Source organism: Fusarium graminearum, chromosome 2 (genome assembly GCF_000240135.3).
Source record: "Fusarium graminearum PH-1 chromosome 2, whole genome shotgun sequence".
NCBI lineage: Eukaryota > Fungi > Ascomycota > Sordariomycetes > Hypocreales > Nectriaceae > Fusarium > Fusarium graminearum.
In genome coordinates, this window is record NC_026475.1 from 2,706,313 (window position 1) to 2,723,987 (window position 17,675).

Here is a 17,675-nt window from a genome sequence, read left to right on the forward strand (position 1 = left end):
TCATTTACAGCCTCAATTGTAGCCAGGGTACAACCAACAGAGTTCTAATACACAACCAACAGCACGCATAATACGACATGTTCAAACAACATCATTGGCTATGTGCGGCAAAGAAATGCCGTGACATGTCTGAGTCCGACATGGTTCTAATTCTTTCTGTAAGCTTATAGTCATATCCTGGAGAGTCCATGGTATGATGTATCCATTAGAACTTCTAGCTACCAACACGGGCAAACCGTCGCCTGTCTGTACGTTCCAAAAAACAACTTCCAACCCAGCAAAGTTATCCTCACCATCAATGTTTTGACCAAGTTGCAACATGGTCTCGCCACACTTATCATTTGCATCAGCCTTCCTGTCCACCGTTACTGTCAATTTTCTTTTCCGAAGAGAAGACGAGATATGGTCAGAGGTCATTTGTTGGGCCACTTTACCCCTAATTCGAAGGATATTTGCCCCCAAAGACAAGAGCGATTTTGATTCAGCTTTGTTTACCAACTTTGAGTCTAAACCGGCTCGTCCATACTGCTTGTGGGCTGTCGCCATATGTCTGTCAGTCGTATCGTTTTGCCGAGCCGAGGCAGACTCGCTCAAACTCTTAGTAAGTTCAGATCACAGAGTGCCCTAGACCTGTGTTGGTTGCTAAGAGACAACTAGCCAGCGCTTACCCCCTTACTCCTCTGGACGGAAAGACGATGGGAACCGGGAACTGAATGGACTGAGAGCTCTTTCGCCACTCAATTATCCGGAAACAAGTCGATAGTACTGATGATCTCTCTTTTCTCAGTCCTTACACTCACAGACGGGAGTTACAGGGGGCTTCTACCATCTTTGGTCGTCACTAGCCTGTCTTACATTATTTACAGTGCATTTCTGACCGAGAGTAGGCAGAGATCTGTGCTACCTACCCTACCATCGTTTGCAAGATGTATTGGCTGCCTTGCACCGAGGGTAATATTTGTACTTGTGCTTGGGGCTCTTGCCAGAGTGTCATTCATTGGGTTTCCGCCGAGTAATGCCATTTCTTCGTTGCTATTGGGAATTACCAAGTCCTTATCTTGGACATACACTGCCCAAAGCGTAAGTGTCGCATTCATGACCGAGACACAAAGCCATGCACCTAATGATTGATCCAGGCCTACTACACATCCTGGAGTCTAGCAGCAATGCTGTTGTCCTTCAGTCTACTCTCTACCCGTAATCCATTTAGCCTCTCGTCCGACAGCCAGGCTCTATCACACGTACTTGCGTCTCTGCTTTCTCTTGCACAAATATTTGGTTTCACTCCTAAGCAAGTCAGACCAACATGGGTATTGATCGTTGCCGCCGTCCTCCCTTTGGTCCCATACTCAGCGAACATCGTCGCAATTCGCAACGCTCAACTGGAGGCTCAGATCTTTAGTGAAAGTAACTCGCATCCTGTTGAGGTTTTATTCAACCGATCTAAAATCGAGTTTCAACAAATGTTGGCCCGAAAATCTACCACTTTTGAGATAGCATCCAGAAGATATCGATCCAGATATGGTCTCGATCCACCACCAGGGTTTGAGGGCTGGTTCCAAATGGCACGATCCCTTGAGTCACCCTTGATTGATGATTTTGATACAATACATCGATCAATATCTCCGTTTAGAGCTTTCAGTGGAAAGGAACTTCAAAAGGCGGTTTATCAAGCCCAGGCCCTACAAGGAATGGACCTATGGCTCTGCTGGTTTTCAAGTGCAACATCGAAAACTGAATGCAGCCATCCCCGACGAAAATTTGACCGGCACATCTCACAAATGTTCAATGACATCCTGGTCAACGCAACAGAGCTTCCCGATGTCCAATTTCTTGTTAACCACATAGATGAACCCAGAGTCCTTGACCACTTGCATCAAGATGGGGGTATCAGTGTTGATAATTATAGCCACAAGCCCGTCTGGGATTTAGTGACAAAAAGCTGTGGCTCAATGCATGACGGGGTAAAAGAGGAGGGCGGTATCGACACATTTGGACTGCCATTTGTTACGAACATCTCTTCAGCCCAAGATCTATGTCAGCATCCTGATTATCAAGGTCGGCATGGCCTTACATCGAGTCCCGTCTCCTTTCGGCCCATCACCGGCCCCCTTCCGGTTCTTTCAACTGGTGCACTATCTACGATGAAGGACATTTTGTTCCCGAGCCCTGCATATACGGAGACCGAGTTCATATATAACGATACATCTGATGTCGAATGGGACCAGAAACGCAATAGTCTCTATTGGGCTGGTTCGACTACAGGAGGGTATGCGACTGATTCCAATTGGCAACTGTTCCACCGACAGCGATTTGTGGAAGTAGCACAAAACCTGCAGAAGAAGAACTACTACCTCAGGGTCAAAGATGGCGCTGCAAAACGCGTACGATCCTCATTTCTGGACGGAAGGCTCTTCAATGTCGCATTTACACGCATCTTCCAATGCGAAAGACAATCTTGCAGAGATCAAGACGCATCTTTTGGAACGAAATCATGGGTCGGCAAGGATGAAGCGCTGAAATCGAAACTCGCGTTCGATATCGACGGCAATGGTATCAGTGGCCGCTTTTATAAGTTGCTTGCTTCAAGATCAGTGCCGTTGAAGCAGACGCTTCTTCGAGAATGGCATGATGATCGCCTTGTGCCGTGGGTACACTACGTACCTGTTAGTCAGAGCATGGAGGAGCTTCCCGAGTTGGTCTCGTTTCTGACCCTAACAGAATATGGTCAAAGAACTGCGAAGGAGACAGCAGTGAACGGTCGAGAGTGGTACGCGAGATCGTTTCGTCAAGTTGATCTTGGTCTGTACATGTATAGGTTATTGTTGGAAATGGCAAGGCTCCAGGATCCAGAGCGCATGCCGGAGAATTAGTTACTTTGTAGAAATATCTTAAAAATCAGATTCATAACGTAATATTCTCTTCGCGGATAGTCAGTCGAAATCGATGTCTGTGTCCATTGTCCATATCAGAGATGATGAAACACCTTCATTCACCCGGTAGCAAAAGAAAGTAGGTACGGAAAGAAGTTCAGACGAAATAACTAGTCCACTCTTAGGCTACATATACACTAAGAGTGATATAAAATTTATGTTAACCACTAAAACGGTAAACCACCTACCGGCGAATCTATAAAATACTGATTACTTTAGCCAAGATTAAGGAGAGCTCCCACATTCCGTCGGCTGTTACACGTCATCTAAAAAGCAACGTTGTAAAGGCAGCCCTTTATTTTGCCCTCTTGTTCACATGTCATGGCGATATGGCTGCCGTTCATGCGTGACAACCACCAGCACGTTGCTTTTTAACCCAGGGTGAGATAATTAAAAAAATTCGCAAGCTCATCCAGTTCCTGTCTATAAACCGAGAGATTACACCTGAAACAATAGGGATTAGCGCCGCCTCTAACAAGGCGACTGATCATGATGTCTCCACCAAGCCACAAAACTTCAGGGGTTGGTCTGATCTATATATACCGAATCATCTCCTGTTATGAGATGAAGCTTCCGGTTATTAACTAAGTTTCCCAACAAGAAGACACGCGCTGTGGTAGGTCAGTTAAATGACTGTGTATACAGCAAATATGGAACTTTAAGGAGGACAGATGACTGATAAAAAAAAGCATCTACTGAGCTCCACGGACAACAGTTGTTTCTTCTTCTTTCAATCCGAAACTACACCAATTGACTCGTGTCAACTACGCATAGGTACAGAAGCCAAACTGGTTTTTGATTATTAACAGGACTCACCATGGACGTCAAAGCCTCGAAGTCAGTCATGTCGTTTGACATAAAAGACAAAAAAACGCACCGATTCATTCTGGTTCAACTTCTAGTCATACTTTCATTCACGTCTTACACAGCAACTCTTCTGCATCTGCCAAGGATGAAAAAGAAGCTGGTACTGCCTCACCCATGTGTTGAAATCACGACACCGTCGGCGTTGATCACACAAGGCAACGACACATTCTCCTTTCCCTCGGTTCTCACAACCAGTGAGACACAAAGGCATGGTTATTCCGCTGCTTTACTATGTGGCGATGTCTGGCTAGCTCTCAGTCTCATGGCTGGCACTGATGCCTTCTGGGTCGTGGCAACTTTTAACCACACCCTCATGAAGAACTGGCACTACTTTGTCAGCCTACGTATGATGGCATTGGCATCCATTATATCATTCTGTCTGTATATACCGTCGAGTTGGGGCACTAAGAACAGTCGACTTCAAGACTACTCACTAGCACTGTGTCTATCCAGCCTCGCGTATTTCCTCTTCAACTATGCATTGTCAAGAGTATATCGACGTCCACCGAGCACTCTTATCAACGCCCATTTTGGAACACTCCAACAGTACAGCGATAAGATGAGTCGCTTCTCGTTCGGTTGGAGTCGTGCGCTGCAGGTTTCTGCGATTATCTGTTCGTTTCCAATAGTGCTGACTGCGATTATGCCTTCGGGATGGGTGACTGTCATCCCACTGCTGACTATTCCATTCGAGGTATGTCGAATTATTACAAATGATATGGAATTCAAAATGCTGACTTCTTTGTGTATAGTCAATTCTACTCGCCTCAAGAAAGTTGGGAAGAAGCCCAGAGTTCATACTCAGCGGTGGAGTCTTCATCCACGCAGTCTGCTTCACACATTGGGGTCTTTCACAAGTAGCGTCAAGCCCACGACTGGTTCTCTCACCATCAGTGTTTCTCGCGCTTGTAGTTGTAGGACGCCTAATCCTGGACTTGCATCTACAATCTTCATCGCTCAGATACCCAGAGTTTCTTTGGGTGCGGAAAGAGGTTCTCATCTCTACAGAAAGCCTTTTGGCTATTTGTGCCGTTTCTCTAACATCAGAGACGTTTGGGCTCCCTGTGGTCACCTACTGCAAGTTGTTCATCATACCTGTATTTTACTCGGTTAGCTTGTTAGGTGTAGCGACGCCTGCAGCATACAGTATCGTCACGAAAAAGATAAAGCTTTAATAAACAAAACGAAGTCTGATTGCACATAAAGACTTTACTTGAACCATCCCAGAATGTTTACTCCATATTAAGAAAAGAACAAGGTTATTAATAGCTAGCAGAAACGCTGGCCTCCATAGTCTAAGTGGCATAGGTTCTCCTGATAATTGTGTCTTTTATGTCCCTAGCGGTCAATGTTTCTCATACCCTGACGCCAGGATCTATCTAGATCTTTGAGCTAGACTGCGGTTTAATTAAACTACGAAGAAACTATTGATTGTGGCGCGCGACTATTGACGCTAGCTGCAGGGGTCGCTCGTACTTGAAAGCAGATTTCCCCTCGACACCCGCATTTCCAACAATTAGTATTGTCCACAAATCCTCAATCGCATAGGCATATTCAACATGCCTTCTACAAAGACCATCGCCGTCGCGGTCGCGGCCCTGGCTGCATCAGGCGTCAGCGCAAACAAATGCAACCCATCCGCCTGTACCACGTACGATCTGAAAACCGAATCCGAAATCGAAACCGAAGAACTCAACTGCAACAAGCGAGGAGCCTTTAAAGATACGGACAGCTACAGTCTCCCCAGTTGGTCGATGTACGATTGCGCCAAGAGTTGTTACGACTATGAACAGTTTACTTGCCAGCAGTTCAGCTTTACTCCTGGCGAGGAGGCAGGAATACAGGGGTTTTGCACGCTTTACCCTGATAATGAGATCCCGGGGAATATCAGGGGTCCGCTGGCTTATTATGACAAGAAATGTTTCAAGTGCAGTCCTCCTCCGAGCAGAGGAGGTAGGGGTGGCGCGAAAATTCGTGGGAGGATTCGACGGAGCTAGGAGAGGGCATAACAGAATTGGAGGTGGATGTTTTCAAGCCGGTTATCGTTATAATCAAATTCAGAAGGCGAATGGTGACACATGAAATTGGCGCAGTAATTTATGCCGTTTTGGTACAGTGTTATGTTATTTATATTCTTGTCTTGAACACTGGAGGCCGCCACTTCTATTATTTCCATGCTTGTCTGTCAACCTCCAATTTCCTCATCTAAGCCTTTTTATTGTCTTTCTCAGGTTGACTCATGGTAGAGTAATTGACCTGAGTCGGCACCAAAGATGAAGCACTCGTATGCTCACCAGCGGGGTACTTCTCAGCCGTGTAACGATCAACCTACTCCTGTCAGCAAAACCACACCTTAATCCCCTCATAGAACTTACCCATCGAACAACAAAGAGCCATCCCGCCATTGCCGTACTGACACAAAGCATCGCAATGTACCCATTCTTCCAATACGGAGCATCGTCAGCTGGGAAAAGCACGATGCCCCAGAACGTCCACCAAAGACCATCGACGGCCGTCATGGAAGCCAGAGTCACACTTCGCGCTGCGTCGTCTGCTGTTCGTGCCAGAATATTACTCGCCCAACCGTACATCAAAGGGGCTATGCCATATGATGAAGCTGAAAGATATAGTGCTGTGAGGTTGCCTGGTACACTCATGTTTGGGATCAGAAGGACGATGCTGCATGCAATTTGAATGATGCAAAGTATGAAACCAAGGGACATGCGTTGATTGTATCTGTCCATGAAAAATGAGATAGAGAACTCGGCGACGATACCAACGGCGTGAGTTGGGATGGGTAGGGTGTTGACTTCGGTTTGTGTAAAACCGTCGATGTCTTTGCGGAATTTAAGGTAAAGTAGCATGAGTCCTTGGACGACGTATGACTGTAAAGCTGTACCAAGAATGGAGAATACACAGAAGATGTACCTGTAACTCGTTAGTCTCTATTGCAAAACATCTGTCATGTATTGACTCACACTAAGGGATTCCCTAGGACCCTCTTGATAAGGCTCCAAGCTTGGATGCTATGGCCATCTTCCCTCTTGGGTGGTAGTCGATCCAGAGCTAGCTGGCGTTCTTTCTCATTCAGGTATGGAGCATCAGTGTACTCTGGGACGTCGGGAAAGTAAAAGAAGCCAAACACGGCAATGGGCAGAATGATGATGCCGTCGATCAAAAACACCCATTGCCAACCTGCGAGTCCACCATGACCTTCCATAGACTCATGGATAGCAGCCATCATGGCACCGGCAAACATCTTTCCTACTTGCCCACCGACAGTAAACATGGCTGTCCGCTTGCCGATCTCGTCTGACTTGCTGCGTGGGTGTCAGCATGGCACTGCCGAGAAGATATGTGATACTTACTACCACGATCCCATGATGTAGATTGATCCAGCGTAGGTACTAGCTTCAGCTAGGCCCATGAGGAATCGAACGGCGCATAGCTGAGAATATGTCTTGCAAGCTGCACTAGCCATGGTCAGGCCAGCCCAGGTGACGACCATTGAGGAAAGCCATATGCGAGGTCTGATCTTGTGGATGATGATGCTGCTTGGTATTTGTCCAACCAGCATTCTATGAGTTTGTCAGTTGACGTATCTTGTACATTGATTAAGGTGTTTCTGGCATACCCCGCCGAGGTCATTGAGAGTAGAACATTGTATTGGTTACCGTGGAGGTCAAGCGCCTCTTTTAAACCAGCGACCTATTTCAGATTCAGCTATGGTTCTTCAGTCAATGAATTTCGACGCACGTATGCATTGGCAAATGCCTGTCTATCTATAGTAACAGTTAAAGACGAGTTCACACAGTGGTGGATGGGACTTACCAAGGTGGTTGAAGAAGAAGCTGAAGCAGCAAAATGTCTGTCTTGATCAGTCCACAAACGGTTAAGAAGGAGCAGAAACTTTATCTCACAAGAATAAAAAAATCTAGCAATTATCAGTACGGGCCACACTGAAGAACGGGAGTGACAAACCGAGTTTTCGTATCAACTTCTTCTCCTCCTTACTGGTATCGCCCCAAAGATAGTCAACCACTGCCATGACAAATTAGTTACACCCATAAAATAGACGCGGCTGGAAGTTATACTTTTCAGTGTCAAAAATGAAAGCTAGATATGCTAGGAAAATGGAAAAAGTGTGTGTCAAGGCCTGTATGATAGATAGATACCTCTTGTTAATAATCCCGCATCTTTTATTGGACAGACTGTACTCGGTTATCCAGGGTCCATCAAGGTTCCCAAACTAAGCGATATTGGACCCTGATTTTCTCGAAAAGATTGACAGGCTAAACAAGTCCATAAAACTGTCAGATAATACCTCATCCACTGTGTTTGCTGTGACCGAGAACAATAAACAGAGTCAACTTGCAGGCTATGATTCAGTACTGACACTATGAATTGACAGAAAAGATGAGAGCATGATGAAACGAATTGTCTGTCAAAAGTTAAAACATTTGTTGAAGCCATCTCCAACACAGCCAAGGAGCAGATGGGACAAATACCTGAGAACTTCCTCACGGTTCATTTTATCAAGGACAATGGCGATCAAATGTGCCAAGAGAATCGACGCTAGAAATCTCAAGCTCAAAATAAAGACCCAGCAAGCTATTGTTTTAGGCCAGTTTATGATCAGACTTTTTAGGTTGTTTATTTTCGTATCCTAAAGCTTAGACTACCTATCTAGATGCGTCCTCGTCGGGGGTTTTGTACGTTTTCCTTCGCAGTATGTTACGAGTGATCTTTTCCTCGGGCTTCTAGCATTTTCCTTTGCATAATCATGTTGCCTACTCGTGTCCTACTCGATGGCTTCTCGTCGCGCCCGGTCTGCATATCCATATGGCCAGTTCTCCAACAGCCAGCAGTGCGTCTCTGCTTGCCTTTAGTATCATTAGCTGTTATACCAAATACGATTTGCTTAATAATAATAATTACTCGATGGCGTAGATGGCAGTTTCTTCTGCAAGGCTAGCCATACTCTCTCGCCAAGACAGCCACTCCTGGGTCCTTTTGCCAGCTCTCAGGCGGTCGACAACCCACTGATGGCGCTGTGGTGGCTTCCAGGTAGGGTGTGGCGCACCACCAAACCTTTGCCGAGCTTTAGCCTTGTATTGATCTGCCAGCTCGTTCTGGCGATCTTGGGCCAACTTGTAAAGATTCAACGCCTCATGGCGTCTCCGTTGGCGAACCCTTTTCTTATATCTAGTTAAGTCAGTATAGGTTAGTTATATTGAGAAAAAAGAATATGCCTTCTAGCTAGCGAGTTTTGCCATCTCTGCATCAGCTTGTGCTGACGCCGCCCACGTTTGAACCGGGTCCGTTCAGCGGCCTCCATCTTCTCTTGCTTCATGGTGGTATATTCCCACCAGCCAACTGACAAATTGAGGTCACAGAGAGGTAGCCCTTCAGAACCTGTCGTCCAACCGGCGCTGATATTCAAGGGCTAAGAGTATCGTGGCGGCGGGCATTAGTCATGAGGTCTAGACTAACTCACCGCCTTGCCGTACACCCCCCCCCACTCCGCACACTTGTGATAGCATCACATCAACAACACAACAATGACTTCCAATAATTCTACAATTATGTGTATTAATCCAATTCAATTGAGATTCTGCATACTATCTAACTAATATATATTGTATCTTCTGTTTTTTTCTCAGATTGTTTTTTGCGTTTTTCTTTCGCATTTTCCTTCAATTTATATATGACATTCTTTTCAGCTTGATCTCTCGCCGTGATGATCTGGTCAATTGAAGGGAAAGCTGCATTTGGATCAAATTCAACTGGGACTCGGCCGGTAGGCTCTTTGGCCGCCGCTAAAGCTTTGAGAATAGCTTTTTCCTCCTCAAGGCGTTGAATTTGGCTGTTTTTGTTGTCAATTGACTTCATCATCTTCGTCATGATACAATTGAAGTCACGGATCGATATAATTCCTTCACTTTGGGCAGCTTTCTGTTGTTTTTGAATATCGGCACTTCCTTGAGGCGTACTCCAGGTCATATCGTCAGTTACTTGTGGCCTCTTTGGTGTTGTAGGTGCCTCAAAGGTCTTGCGTTTTCTCTCCTTGGGCTTCAACGCCTCTATCGCCTTCCTCACATCGACTGGGAATACACCAGAAGCTGAGAAACCACTCATTATGTTCCTACGGCTTATAGCTTTTTCAGAAGCCCTTTTGTATGCTTCTATGAAGAGTTGTTGTTGATGTGGAGAGGTTACTTCGTATGTAGCCCAAGCACGGGTTAACTGATGATAGTACGTTTTCAACGGCCCAAATACCGCAACATCGAGCGGCTGAGTAATGTGTGATAAATGTGAGGGTAACCAAGAGAGCCAAATTCTATGCATCCAAGCCTTTTTCATCAATTCTGGTGTGATATATGATTTATGCTGGTCCAAGACTAAAAGTCTCCATTGAGAGGGATCTGATGGCGTTGTCTCACGGATAAATATATCCATAAACCATCGGTTGAAGATATCTGTATTTGACCAACCCGAGAGACTTGCCTCGTACTTCCAGTTGGGAAAAACGTTAGGAAACCACTGTCCTTAGAGGTTTTTTCCAGTAAATACGACAACAGGCGTAAGACGGCGAGATCCGGCTGATATACACTCGATCACTGAGGCCCAAGTTGAATTGTCCGTCTTGATAACCTCAGATCGTGCCGTCATGACTGTTCCTGCTACTATGCCGGCCCGGGTTTCCCCAAGTTGCATGCCGTTTTCATCGACGTTATATGTATTTGCTCGTGTGATGTTTTTGTTATTAATAACCCATTGGAGACCCTCGTAGTAGTTAGATAACGATTTCCTCGTTACGGCACGTTTTCTAGCAGATTCGAAGACCTTCGTAGGCTTCTTTTCTATGGTAGAATGTCATATAAAGAACCGGTCTACCCAGTTCTTGCCAATATAGGATAACTGCCCATTGACCTCAGACAGCTGCTGTGCAAAGCCGCGTATCTCAGACCTCGAGAGAGGCTGGAATGCCTTCTCTCTCTCAATAATATAGTTCACTAGGTCATCTTCTTGCTCAGGAGTTAGCGACAGTTCTCTCCGATGTGCTGTTGTAATGTCGTAGGCTCCGGCGCAACGATCCTTCAATGTCGAGATCTTAATGGAGTGTTTTCGCGCCGACGCGCGCAAACCTATATTATCGACGTCATTAACCGCCAACGACATCCTGTATTCATAATCTGATAGCTTCAAATCCATTACTGTTAAAATAAAAAAATACAGATTTAATTTAAAAAATACAGAGAGGTATGAATATGTAGACTTCAATGACGAGTTGATGTTGTGAGGTGTGCGGGGTGGGGGGGTATACGGCAAGGCGGTGAGTTAGTCTAGCAGACGCAAGATGCGTTAGTCACTAAGACTTTGCAAAACAAAACAAAAGATAGCCTAAGGCTCTGGACTAAACATCATAAAGCGACTTACTAATTTCCTCCGTTTTGGTCCATGTCCCTGATCTCGGGCCAACTGTAATCGTCTGCTCTGGTCACGCCGACGTGCGTATGCCTCGGGCGACACGTTCAGCGTGGGACCCCAGAGAGAATCGGCTCGGTCCCGAATGCCTTGACGCATAGAGGGCGTCACGTTGGTAGGAGCTGGTAGCCCCATCGCTGCAAGATGGGCGAGCTCTTCGGGGTTCATGATGGCGGTGGTGGCGGCGATTAAATATAATTATCAGATAATTAATTTGATAATATAAAAAAAAAGAAGAAGAAAACAAGCTACTGTGATGGTGATGATGGTGGTGAACTTTGTTTTAGTGCTTCCAGTGCAGCGTTGGGAATCATCGTATCTTGATGTGGATGATGAAGGTGATGAGGAAACAAAGAGCAGACATGGGGAGGGGCAGGGAGAAGAGGTTAGTACACAAAGGTGGAAATGTAGAAGCTATACCTGCCAAAACTGCGTTACTAGTCCTCTGTGACTCATGCTCATGCCTGCCTCTTTCTATTTCCTTGGCACATCCTGTGGAGGACCAGGATATTCAAGGTTTGGGGCAGCGAATAATCACCAAAGTTCATAGTATCACATAGTCAAAACTCCAAAAGCCATATTCCAGGCCAAAAAGCTATAAGGTAAAAATATTTCCGGTTACTCTATAAATATAAAAGTTTGTTGCAACTTGATGATATTCAAGCTTCCCATATCTTCACCCCGAACAAGTTGATGCTGGTACGAGAAACGGATGTTTTCATTTACCAAAAACTTCATCCGAATCATCGTCCATCAGCCCGTCATGCCACAGTTGTGATCGTCGCATCTTCCTCTTCTCGCTATGCTTGCGCCGCCACCTCGTTTGCCGACTCCTTTCCTCGAGAAAATCCTCGGATGGAAAGTTCGGTCGTTCATCCGTCTCTTGAGGGTACAAACGACTGTTATCGAAGAAAACCCACGCCCGCTGACAAGCGATTTTACCACCGTTTGTACGCTGCTCCATAGTCGGCGCCAGCATCTCATACATCAATGATTCGCAACCATCTTTGTAATCATCACGAGTATCGAAAAAGAGTCCAACAGTTAGCTCCCGACCGTTCCAGGGTTGCAGGCAATTGCTATGCCAGAGAGATTTCAATTCACGCCTAAGGGCTCTTATCTCGTTTGCTTTGGACATGTCATAGCGAAGAAACTCGGTGAGACGACCAGGCCCCAGAATTTCAAAACCAAGACCGAAACTGCCGCCTCCGTAAGCGCGATAGTTATAGGAGAACTTGATTCCATCTGCATAGACGTCATAGTCGAAATAAAAGTCATTCGGATATAGTAGCCCAGGTTCAGATGATGAAGTAACTGATGATATGGTTGGGAGCCAAGTATCAGTGCACTGGGCAAAGATTGCGCCGTACAGACTTTTGAAGTAATTGGAGATACATATGAGAGCTTGTTCTTCCGCTTTGCTGACTTTGTGTGGTGGTATGCCAGTGGGAACTGGAGCAAGGAAGTTGGCCTCGGACGTCAAGTAGTACCTCAGAAACGCCTTCAACAACCTTTTCCTCTCTAAAGTCGTGAGATTTGCAGAATTGAATCGCGGTGTCACCTTGGAACCTCTGAACTTGGAGTATGCCTCAGCCCACGGCTCCTGGATGTCTGGTAGACAAAGATATTCTCGAGGGGGGAAGTACGCAGTGGCTTTAGTGACGTAGTCCTCGAGATAAATCATGATCCGACCATGTAAACTAATCAGTTTACCTGCGAGAGGGTGGTCGTTTTTCTTGAGAGGGTCCGGGAGTTGAGACTTTGACCATTTGCGAAGATGTACGCGTACGGCGGTTGCAGGGCGCTCATATATAAGTCCCTGGCCAGGAGAAGAAACGCGCGGGAACAGGATGATCGCCATGGCGTCTTGCATCATGCCTTCATCATAGTCGATAATCTTCTTTATGATGTACATTTTGCTTGCGCAATATTGTGCAAGCAAGACTGGCGAGGCTTGGATCAACTGTGATATCATTGCCGTGTTGTTGATGGAAATGAGAACGTTGACACAAATCTCTGATGGCAGCTTGGAAAAGGGATCTAATCTGTAGCTTGCCATCTTGTCGTCTTGTAGTTGTCGTTTGCGTTGTTGCGAAGAGTGAAGTTTTCAGTTGTCGGTGGTGTTGATGGGAAGAGTGGAAATGAGATGAATGGGAACAAAAGTGACTATATATACGCCAATTCTTACGGGGCAAGGTAAGATTTTTTTTATAGTCATTCCTCATGTCAAGGTTTATTGGAAGGTAAAATTTAGGCAGGACGACAATAACGGCGAGTTTATGTCATGCATCACTGTCGTGGAACTGCGTTAGCGATATTAAGTTGCGGTCACAAATAAAATGTGATCCTCTCACAAGACAACATACAATATAAACTTTTTATAAACAGTGCTGCCTTGAGGCATGTGACCTTGATTGGCCCCTCAGAAAGACTGACAAGCCCGATTGACCACTGTCAACCAGCGGGCACATCATCAAAACTTCTCCTCGTTGCAAGATTTGTTGAACCTTTGGAGTTGAATATATATTAAACTTTGAGCCTCGTGGCGTGGCTTGAAGGCAAAAAAAGGTCATGAGTGAGCATTGGAGTCATAATGCTCGAAAAAGTGAAATTGAAGATGGAAACCATATCCCCAGGATAAGACCTTGGAAGGTGAAGAAAAGGTTGTGATGGAAACAAAATATGATTAGGTTCGCTACAAGGGTGGCATCTGAAACGGGAGAAAGAAAAGTTGGTCGTATAAGTACGAAGTAACAGTGCTCCAGGACTCACGTAGTTTGTACACAAAATGTCTGTTTTTGGGGCATTTGTCTTGAAGGTCGTTGGTTAAGTTAACCGTGAGTGTAATCGATGCATGACAGTGGCAGTGTACTCATTTTCACTATGACTCTACGTGGACCTACCCGTCAGCGGTATCATGTGATTAACTTGAGTAACCATCAACCATTATAAGTCAGTAAACACCGACTATATCTACCTGCCTAAATTAGTAGCATCGTGTGGATTGTGTGGTCTAAGAAGCTGAACTCAAGTAACCTAAAATGATGTACTAGATTTGGTCTCTTATGGTTCGGTGACTAAGCTTTATGTTTACCAGAGGCCGTGATGTGTCCATGTGTGAATGTGTTCTGTTTGAGTAATTTCATCTTATCTGATCATCATTGTGGTTCTTAAACATTCCATCAACTTCTACCTCCTATGTGAGGTGGCCTACTTACCGACCTTGTATTCCAGTGCGAACTTTCACTCTTCAAGTCGGTCGACAGATTATATAAGCTATTAAATAGATATAAGCTTCTTTATTTAAGAAACAAGCTTATAGTCTAATACTATACTTAAACAACTCAAGATTGCCCAGGCACACGATCTAGATTCACAGCTAATGCACCAGCCGCAGCAGCTAGAACCTGTAGACTGTTAACAACCTGTAGGTAGTTAGGATGATTGGTCCTTGTTTCCCAAGCACGCAGGCCTATGACAAGCTCTCGGCTCTCATAGCGTAACGACTGGGTCTCGTTGGTACAGACGGGCTTATCGAGGAAGATCTCAAGAGCATCCGCCAGCTCCTTGTCCTCGGGGTTCTTGGTGACAGTGGTAGAGAAAGATGGTATGCAGCACTTTGCTCTAGCGCCACCGTTATAGCACTCTCTCTAGTTGTAGTCCATAGCCACACGGACTTTGTCGCTTGGGCATCCACTGATACAGTAACCCAAACCACCCCAGTTTTTGGGGATCACACCAATATGACTCTCCCATTCACAGTCGCTCCATTTTTGGTCCTTCAGGTCGTCGCGGTAACAATACTTGCGCTCCTGGCCAACCTTCCTTTAGCTGCTGAAAGGAAGAGTTTGCGTAGCTGGTTCAATACCGTGGAGCTGGCCTGTCGGGGATACACACTTGGTGGCGCTGTTCCCATGCTCTGGGCTGGTTATATGTGGGCTGGTTACAACGAAACATGCCTGAAGGATAGTTCTGGACAATACTGCAATGGTATGGCATCCCTGATATATCTACGTTTTGCCTCTCACTAAAAAGCTATGTCACAGATGTTATCAGCAAGTTTACAAGCGTCTCTGACTACACGAAAATGCCGCGAGAAGAGATGTGCTCGACATGCTACGTTAAACGGCTTGCGATGATGCAAGCTTCTCCGTATTCAATCTACGACGACTACTACGAGAGACAACTTCAGTATATTTATGCCAAATGCGGCCTTAAAGGCAACACGACAGTACCAAACTCATTGACGCCTGAGCTAGAGGACAACTCTCTTGACTGTGGCACGGATGAGTGGTACACGACTAGCACCGGCGAAACTTATGACTCGATTGGACTCAAGCGCGGCGTATCAGCTTCTCTCTTCATTGTGAATCAATACCACCTGCCCAGCTGCAGCGCAGATGCAGTAATTGAGCCCGGTACCAAGCTCTGCATGCCTGCAAAGTGCGACCGTGTTCATCAGCTGCGAACTGAGGAGGATTACCATCTACTTGAGTCTCATGCGACCAACAAACTGCTTGAGGGGGATGTACAGCTTTATAACCCATGGGTCGGTTATAATTGCATCAACCTGCAGGAATTCACTGCCGCATATGGGAACATTATATGCTTCGGCCTAGAATTCGAACAGAACAATACCTCATACAACAGCACCGATACTACCACGCCTCAGCCATTCAACCCATACACCTACGACAAGATTGCCCCTCCTACGGGTGCCAAGGTACCCCAAGGTACAACGGAACGTTGCGGCCGGTGGTATGTTGCAGGCAAGGAAGACTCGTGCGCTCATATTTGTGCTGTTTCAAGTATCGATATCGACTTGTTGTTCATGGTCAATACCGGACTGGGCACCGACGCAGCGGCATGCTCAGCGAAACTCGTGGCTGGCAACGCGTACTGTGTAGGGCCGAACCATGACTGGAAGGATCCTTATCCTCAAAGAACTTCAGTTTCTACAACAATTTACATTACAGACGGTTATGTCTGGCCTACTAAGACAGGTGAATGAGGTTAGAGATGGAATGCTTGGTTCGACGTTGTGTCTTTTTTTTTCCCACGACGCGTATTAGAGTCTATAGAAGAGTCAACAGAATTAGCCACACGATTATATCACGAGACTTAGAACAGGCAACATATCTGCTTTACAAATACATCGGCTGCGGAAAAGCGAAATGCATGATAGACCTCTAAGACTAGGGAAGCGGTGGACACTCCATTTCCTCAAATCCTAATGACGGCGGGTCGCCAAAATAAAGAACTCCTGGATATTCGCGATCTTTCCTGTGTGTCAACACATGGCTTCGTATCATGTTCCGCGTGAACCAATATTTCATCAAATCGTCAGTTCCACGCACACGTACATGAATCGCCTCGTCAGGACTCGCCTCCACGTCGACCATCTTGACCCAATATGAGGAGCTGTAGACATCACAGCCGTGAGGAAAGCCTTTAGGCGCAGTAGCAAGCTGAGAGAGCGTCTCGGCATCGAGCATGATGCACGCAACGTATCTTGTATTCCCAACGTTCGACCTGCCCCCCTTGGATGCAATCCAGGTCTTGAAATATTCGCGCACCGCAGCGAAAGAGGCGTTTTCCAGACTCTGATCCTCCACAACGTCATTCTCATAGCGGCGTACAAATTCCTCGTTTGGGCGCGTGTCAACCTCGACAGGGACATCCTTATATCGGAAGTCCGTTTCTTTACCCTGGGTAATTCGGAACTTAAGACCCTCGACTTCGTCTTCAACCCAGTGCTGGGCGATATTGTTTATAATCTCAAGAGCATACTCGAGTTTCTGGTCCGATCCAGGGCCGTAATCGGTGCGTATAATAGCGAAGCCCCATTTCTTAGGTTTGTGGCCGTGTCTGAGAGTTAACGTTGTGTCTAGTCGGTGGATAACGCTACGCTTGCATCGAGGATCTCCTTCAAAGCGAGCTATTCGGAAGACGTCATCATAGATCCAGAAAGGATCGTCCTCCTCATCGATCACTGGTTGGGCCATAGTATATGGAAGTACTAGATATTGATATTTCCACAATGGTTAAAAAAAGAGGACAAGGACACTTTGAGAAAACGCCAATAGACCAGGCCAGTATGTATCCACTCCTGATTAGGTAAGGTTAAAATTCGGTAAAGAGATCTGGCTAGGTGGATAATATTGCTTTCACTGCAAGGACTTATCAGTTCACATGGATCTGGCGGCAGTCGTCAAGCAGACGTTGTTCCAGTACCCCAGTAGTATAGACTTATATCCAAGATACCTCAAACCATCGGGTCTCCTCAACATCCAATCGTGGTTCTCTACCACATCGCACAGCCAGCTATGTCAATTTCCTCTCCACGACCCTGCATCAAGCAAAGTGCGCAGTGAGAAAAGGTGTCAT

General features: G+C 45.9%; 9 protein-coding genes across 9 annotated transcripts; 4 read left to right on the forward strand and 5 right to left on the reverse strand.

Moving 5' to 3' along the window:
- Positions 1-77: 77 nt before the first annotated feature.
- FGSG_08166 (uncharacterized protein) lies at positions 78-2,873 on the forward strand (the record flags this gene model as incomplete). Its single annotated transcript, XM_011322344.1, has 6 exons — positions 78-158; positions 219-248; positions 558-601; positions 867-1,080; positions 1,137-2,770; positions 2,819-2,873. 6 exons carry the CDS (start codon positions 78-80, stop codon positions 2,871-2,873), a joined length of 2,058 nt encoding a protein of 685 aa, XP_011320646.1.
- An 877-nt stretch (positions 2,874-3,750) lies between these two features.
- FGSG_08165 (uncharacterized protein) lies at positions 3,751-4,975 on the forward strand (the record flags this gene model as incomplete). Its single annotated transcript, XM_011322345.1, has 2 exons — positions 3,751-4,494; positions 4,553-4,975. The coding sequence occupies 2 exons, from the start codon at positions 3,751-3,753 to the stop codon at positions 4,973-4,975; spliced, it is 1,167 nt and encodes a 388-aa protein (XP_011320647.1).
- A 384-nt stretch (positions 4,976-5,359) lies between these two features.
- FGSG_08164 (uncharacterized protein) lies at positions 5,360-5,797 on the forward strand (the record flags this gene model as incomplete). Its single annotated transcript, XM_011322346.1, has 1 exon — positions 5,360-5,797. One exon carries the CDS (start codon positions 5,360-5,362, stop codon positions 5,795-5,797), a length of 438 nt encoding a protein of 145 aa, XP_011320648.1.
- A 208-nt stretch (positions 5,798-6,005) lies between these two features.
- FGSG_08163 (uncharacterized protein) lies at positions 6,006-7,848 on the reverse strand (the record flags this gene model as incomplete). Its single annotated transcript, XM_011322347.1, has 7 exons — positions 6,006-6,128; positions 6,176-6,728; positions 6,779-7,120; positions 7,169-7,378; positions 7,435-7,508; positions 7,557-7,582; positions 7,782-7,848. The coding sequence occupies 7 exons, from the start codon at positions 7,846-7,848 to the stop codon at positions 6,006-6,008; spliced, it is 1,395 nt and encodes a 464-aa protein (XP_011320649.1).
- Positions 7,849-8,734: 886 nt separating this feature from the next.
- Positions 8,735-9,153, reverse strand: FGSG_13430 (uncharacterized protein; the record flags this gene model as incomplete). The annotated part of the gene is made up of 2 exons (XM_011322348.1): positions 8,735-9,005; positions 9,116-9,153. 2 exons carry the CDS (start codon positions 9,151-9,153, stop codon positions 8,735-8,737), a joined length of 309 nt encoding a protein of 102 aa, XP_011320650.1.
- Positions 9,154-9,425: 272 nt separating this feature from the next.
- Positions 9,426-11,456, reverse strand: FGSG_13431 (uncharacterized protein; the record flags this gene model as incomplete). The annotated part of the gene is made up of 4 exons (XM_011322349.1): positions 9,426-10,343; positions 10,374-10,658; positions 10,698-11,003; positions 11,241-11,456. The coding sequence occupies 4 exons, from the start codon at positions 11,454-11,456 to the stop codon at positions 9,426-9,428; spliced, it is 1,725 nt and encodes a 574-aa protein (XP_011320651.1).
- Positions 11,457-12,006: 550 nt separating this feature from the next.
- On the reverse strand, positions 12,007-13,347 carry FGSG_08161 (uncharacterized protein; the record flags this gene model as incomplete). The annotated part of the gene is made up of 1 exon (XM_011322350.1): positions 12,007-13,347. The coding sequence occupies one exon, from the start codon at positions 13,345-13,347 to the stop codon at positions 12,007-12,009; it is 1,341 nt and encodes a 446-aa protein (XP_011320652.1).
- Positions 13,348-15,031: 1,684 nt separating this feature from the next.
- FGSG_08160 (uncharacterized protein) lies at positions 15,032-16,299 on the forward strand (the record flags this gene model as incomplete). The annotated part of the gene is made up of 2 exons (XM_011322351.1): positions 15,032-15,278; positions 15,335-16,299. 2 exons carry the CDS (start codon positions 15,032-15,034, stop codon positions 16,297-16,299), a joined length of 1,212 nt encoding a protein of 403 aa, XP_011320653.1.
- A 219-nt stretch (positions 16,300-16,518) lies between these two features.
- Positions 16,519-17,293, reverse strand: FGSG_08159 (uncharacterized protein; the record flags this gene model as incomplete). Its single annotated transcript, XM_011322352.1, has 2 exons — positions 16,519-16,566; positions 16,652-17,293. 2 exons carry the CDS (start codon positions 17,291-17,293, stop codon positions 16,519-16,521), a joined length of 690 nt encoding a protein of 229 aa, XP_011320654.1.
- Between the last annotated feature and the right edge of the window lie 382 nt (positions 17,294-17,675).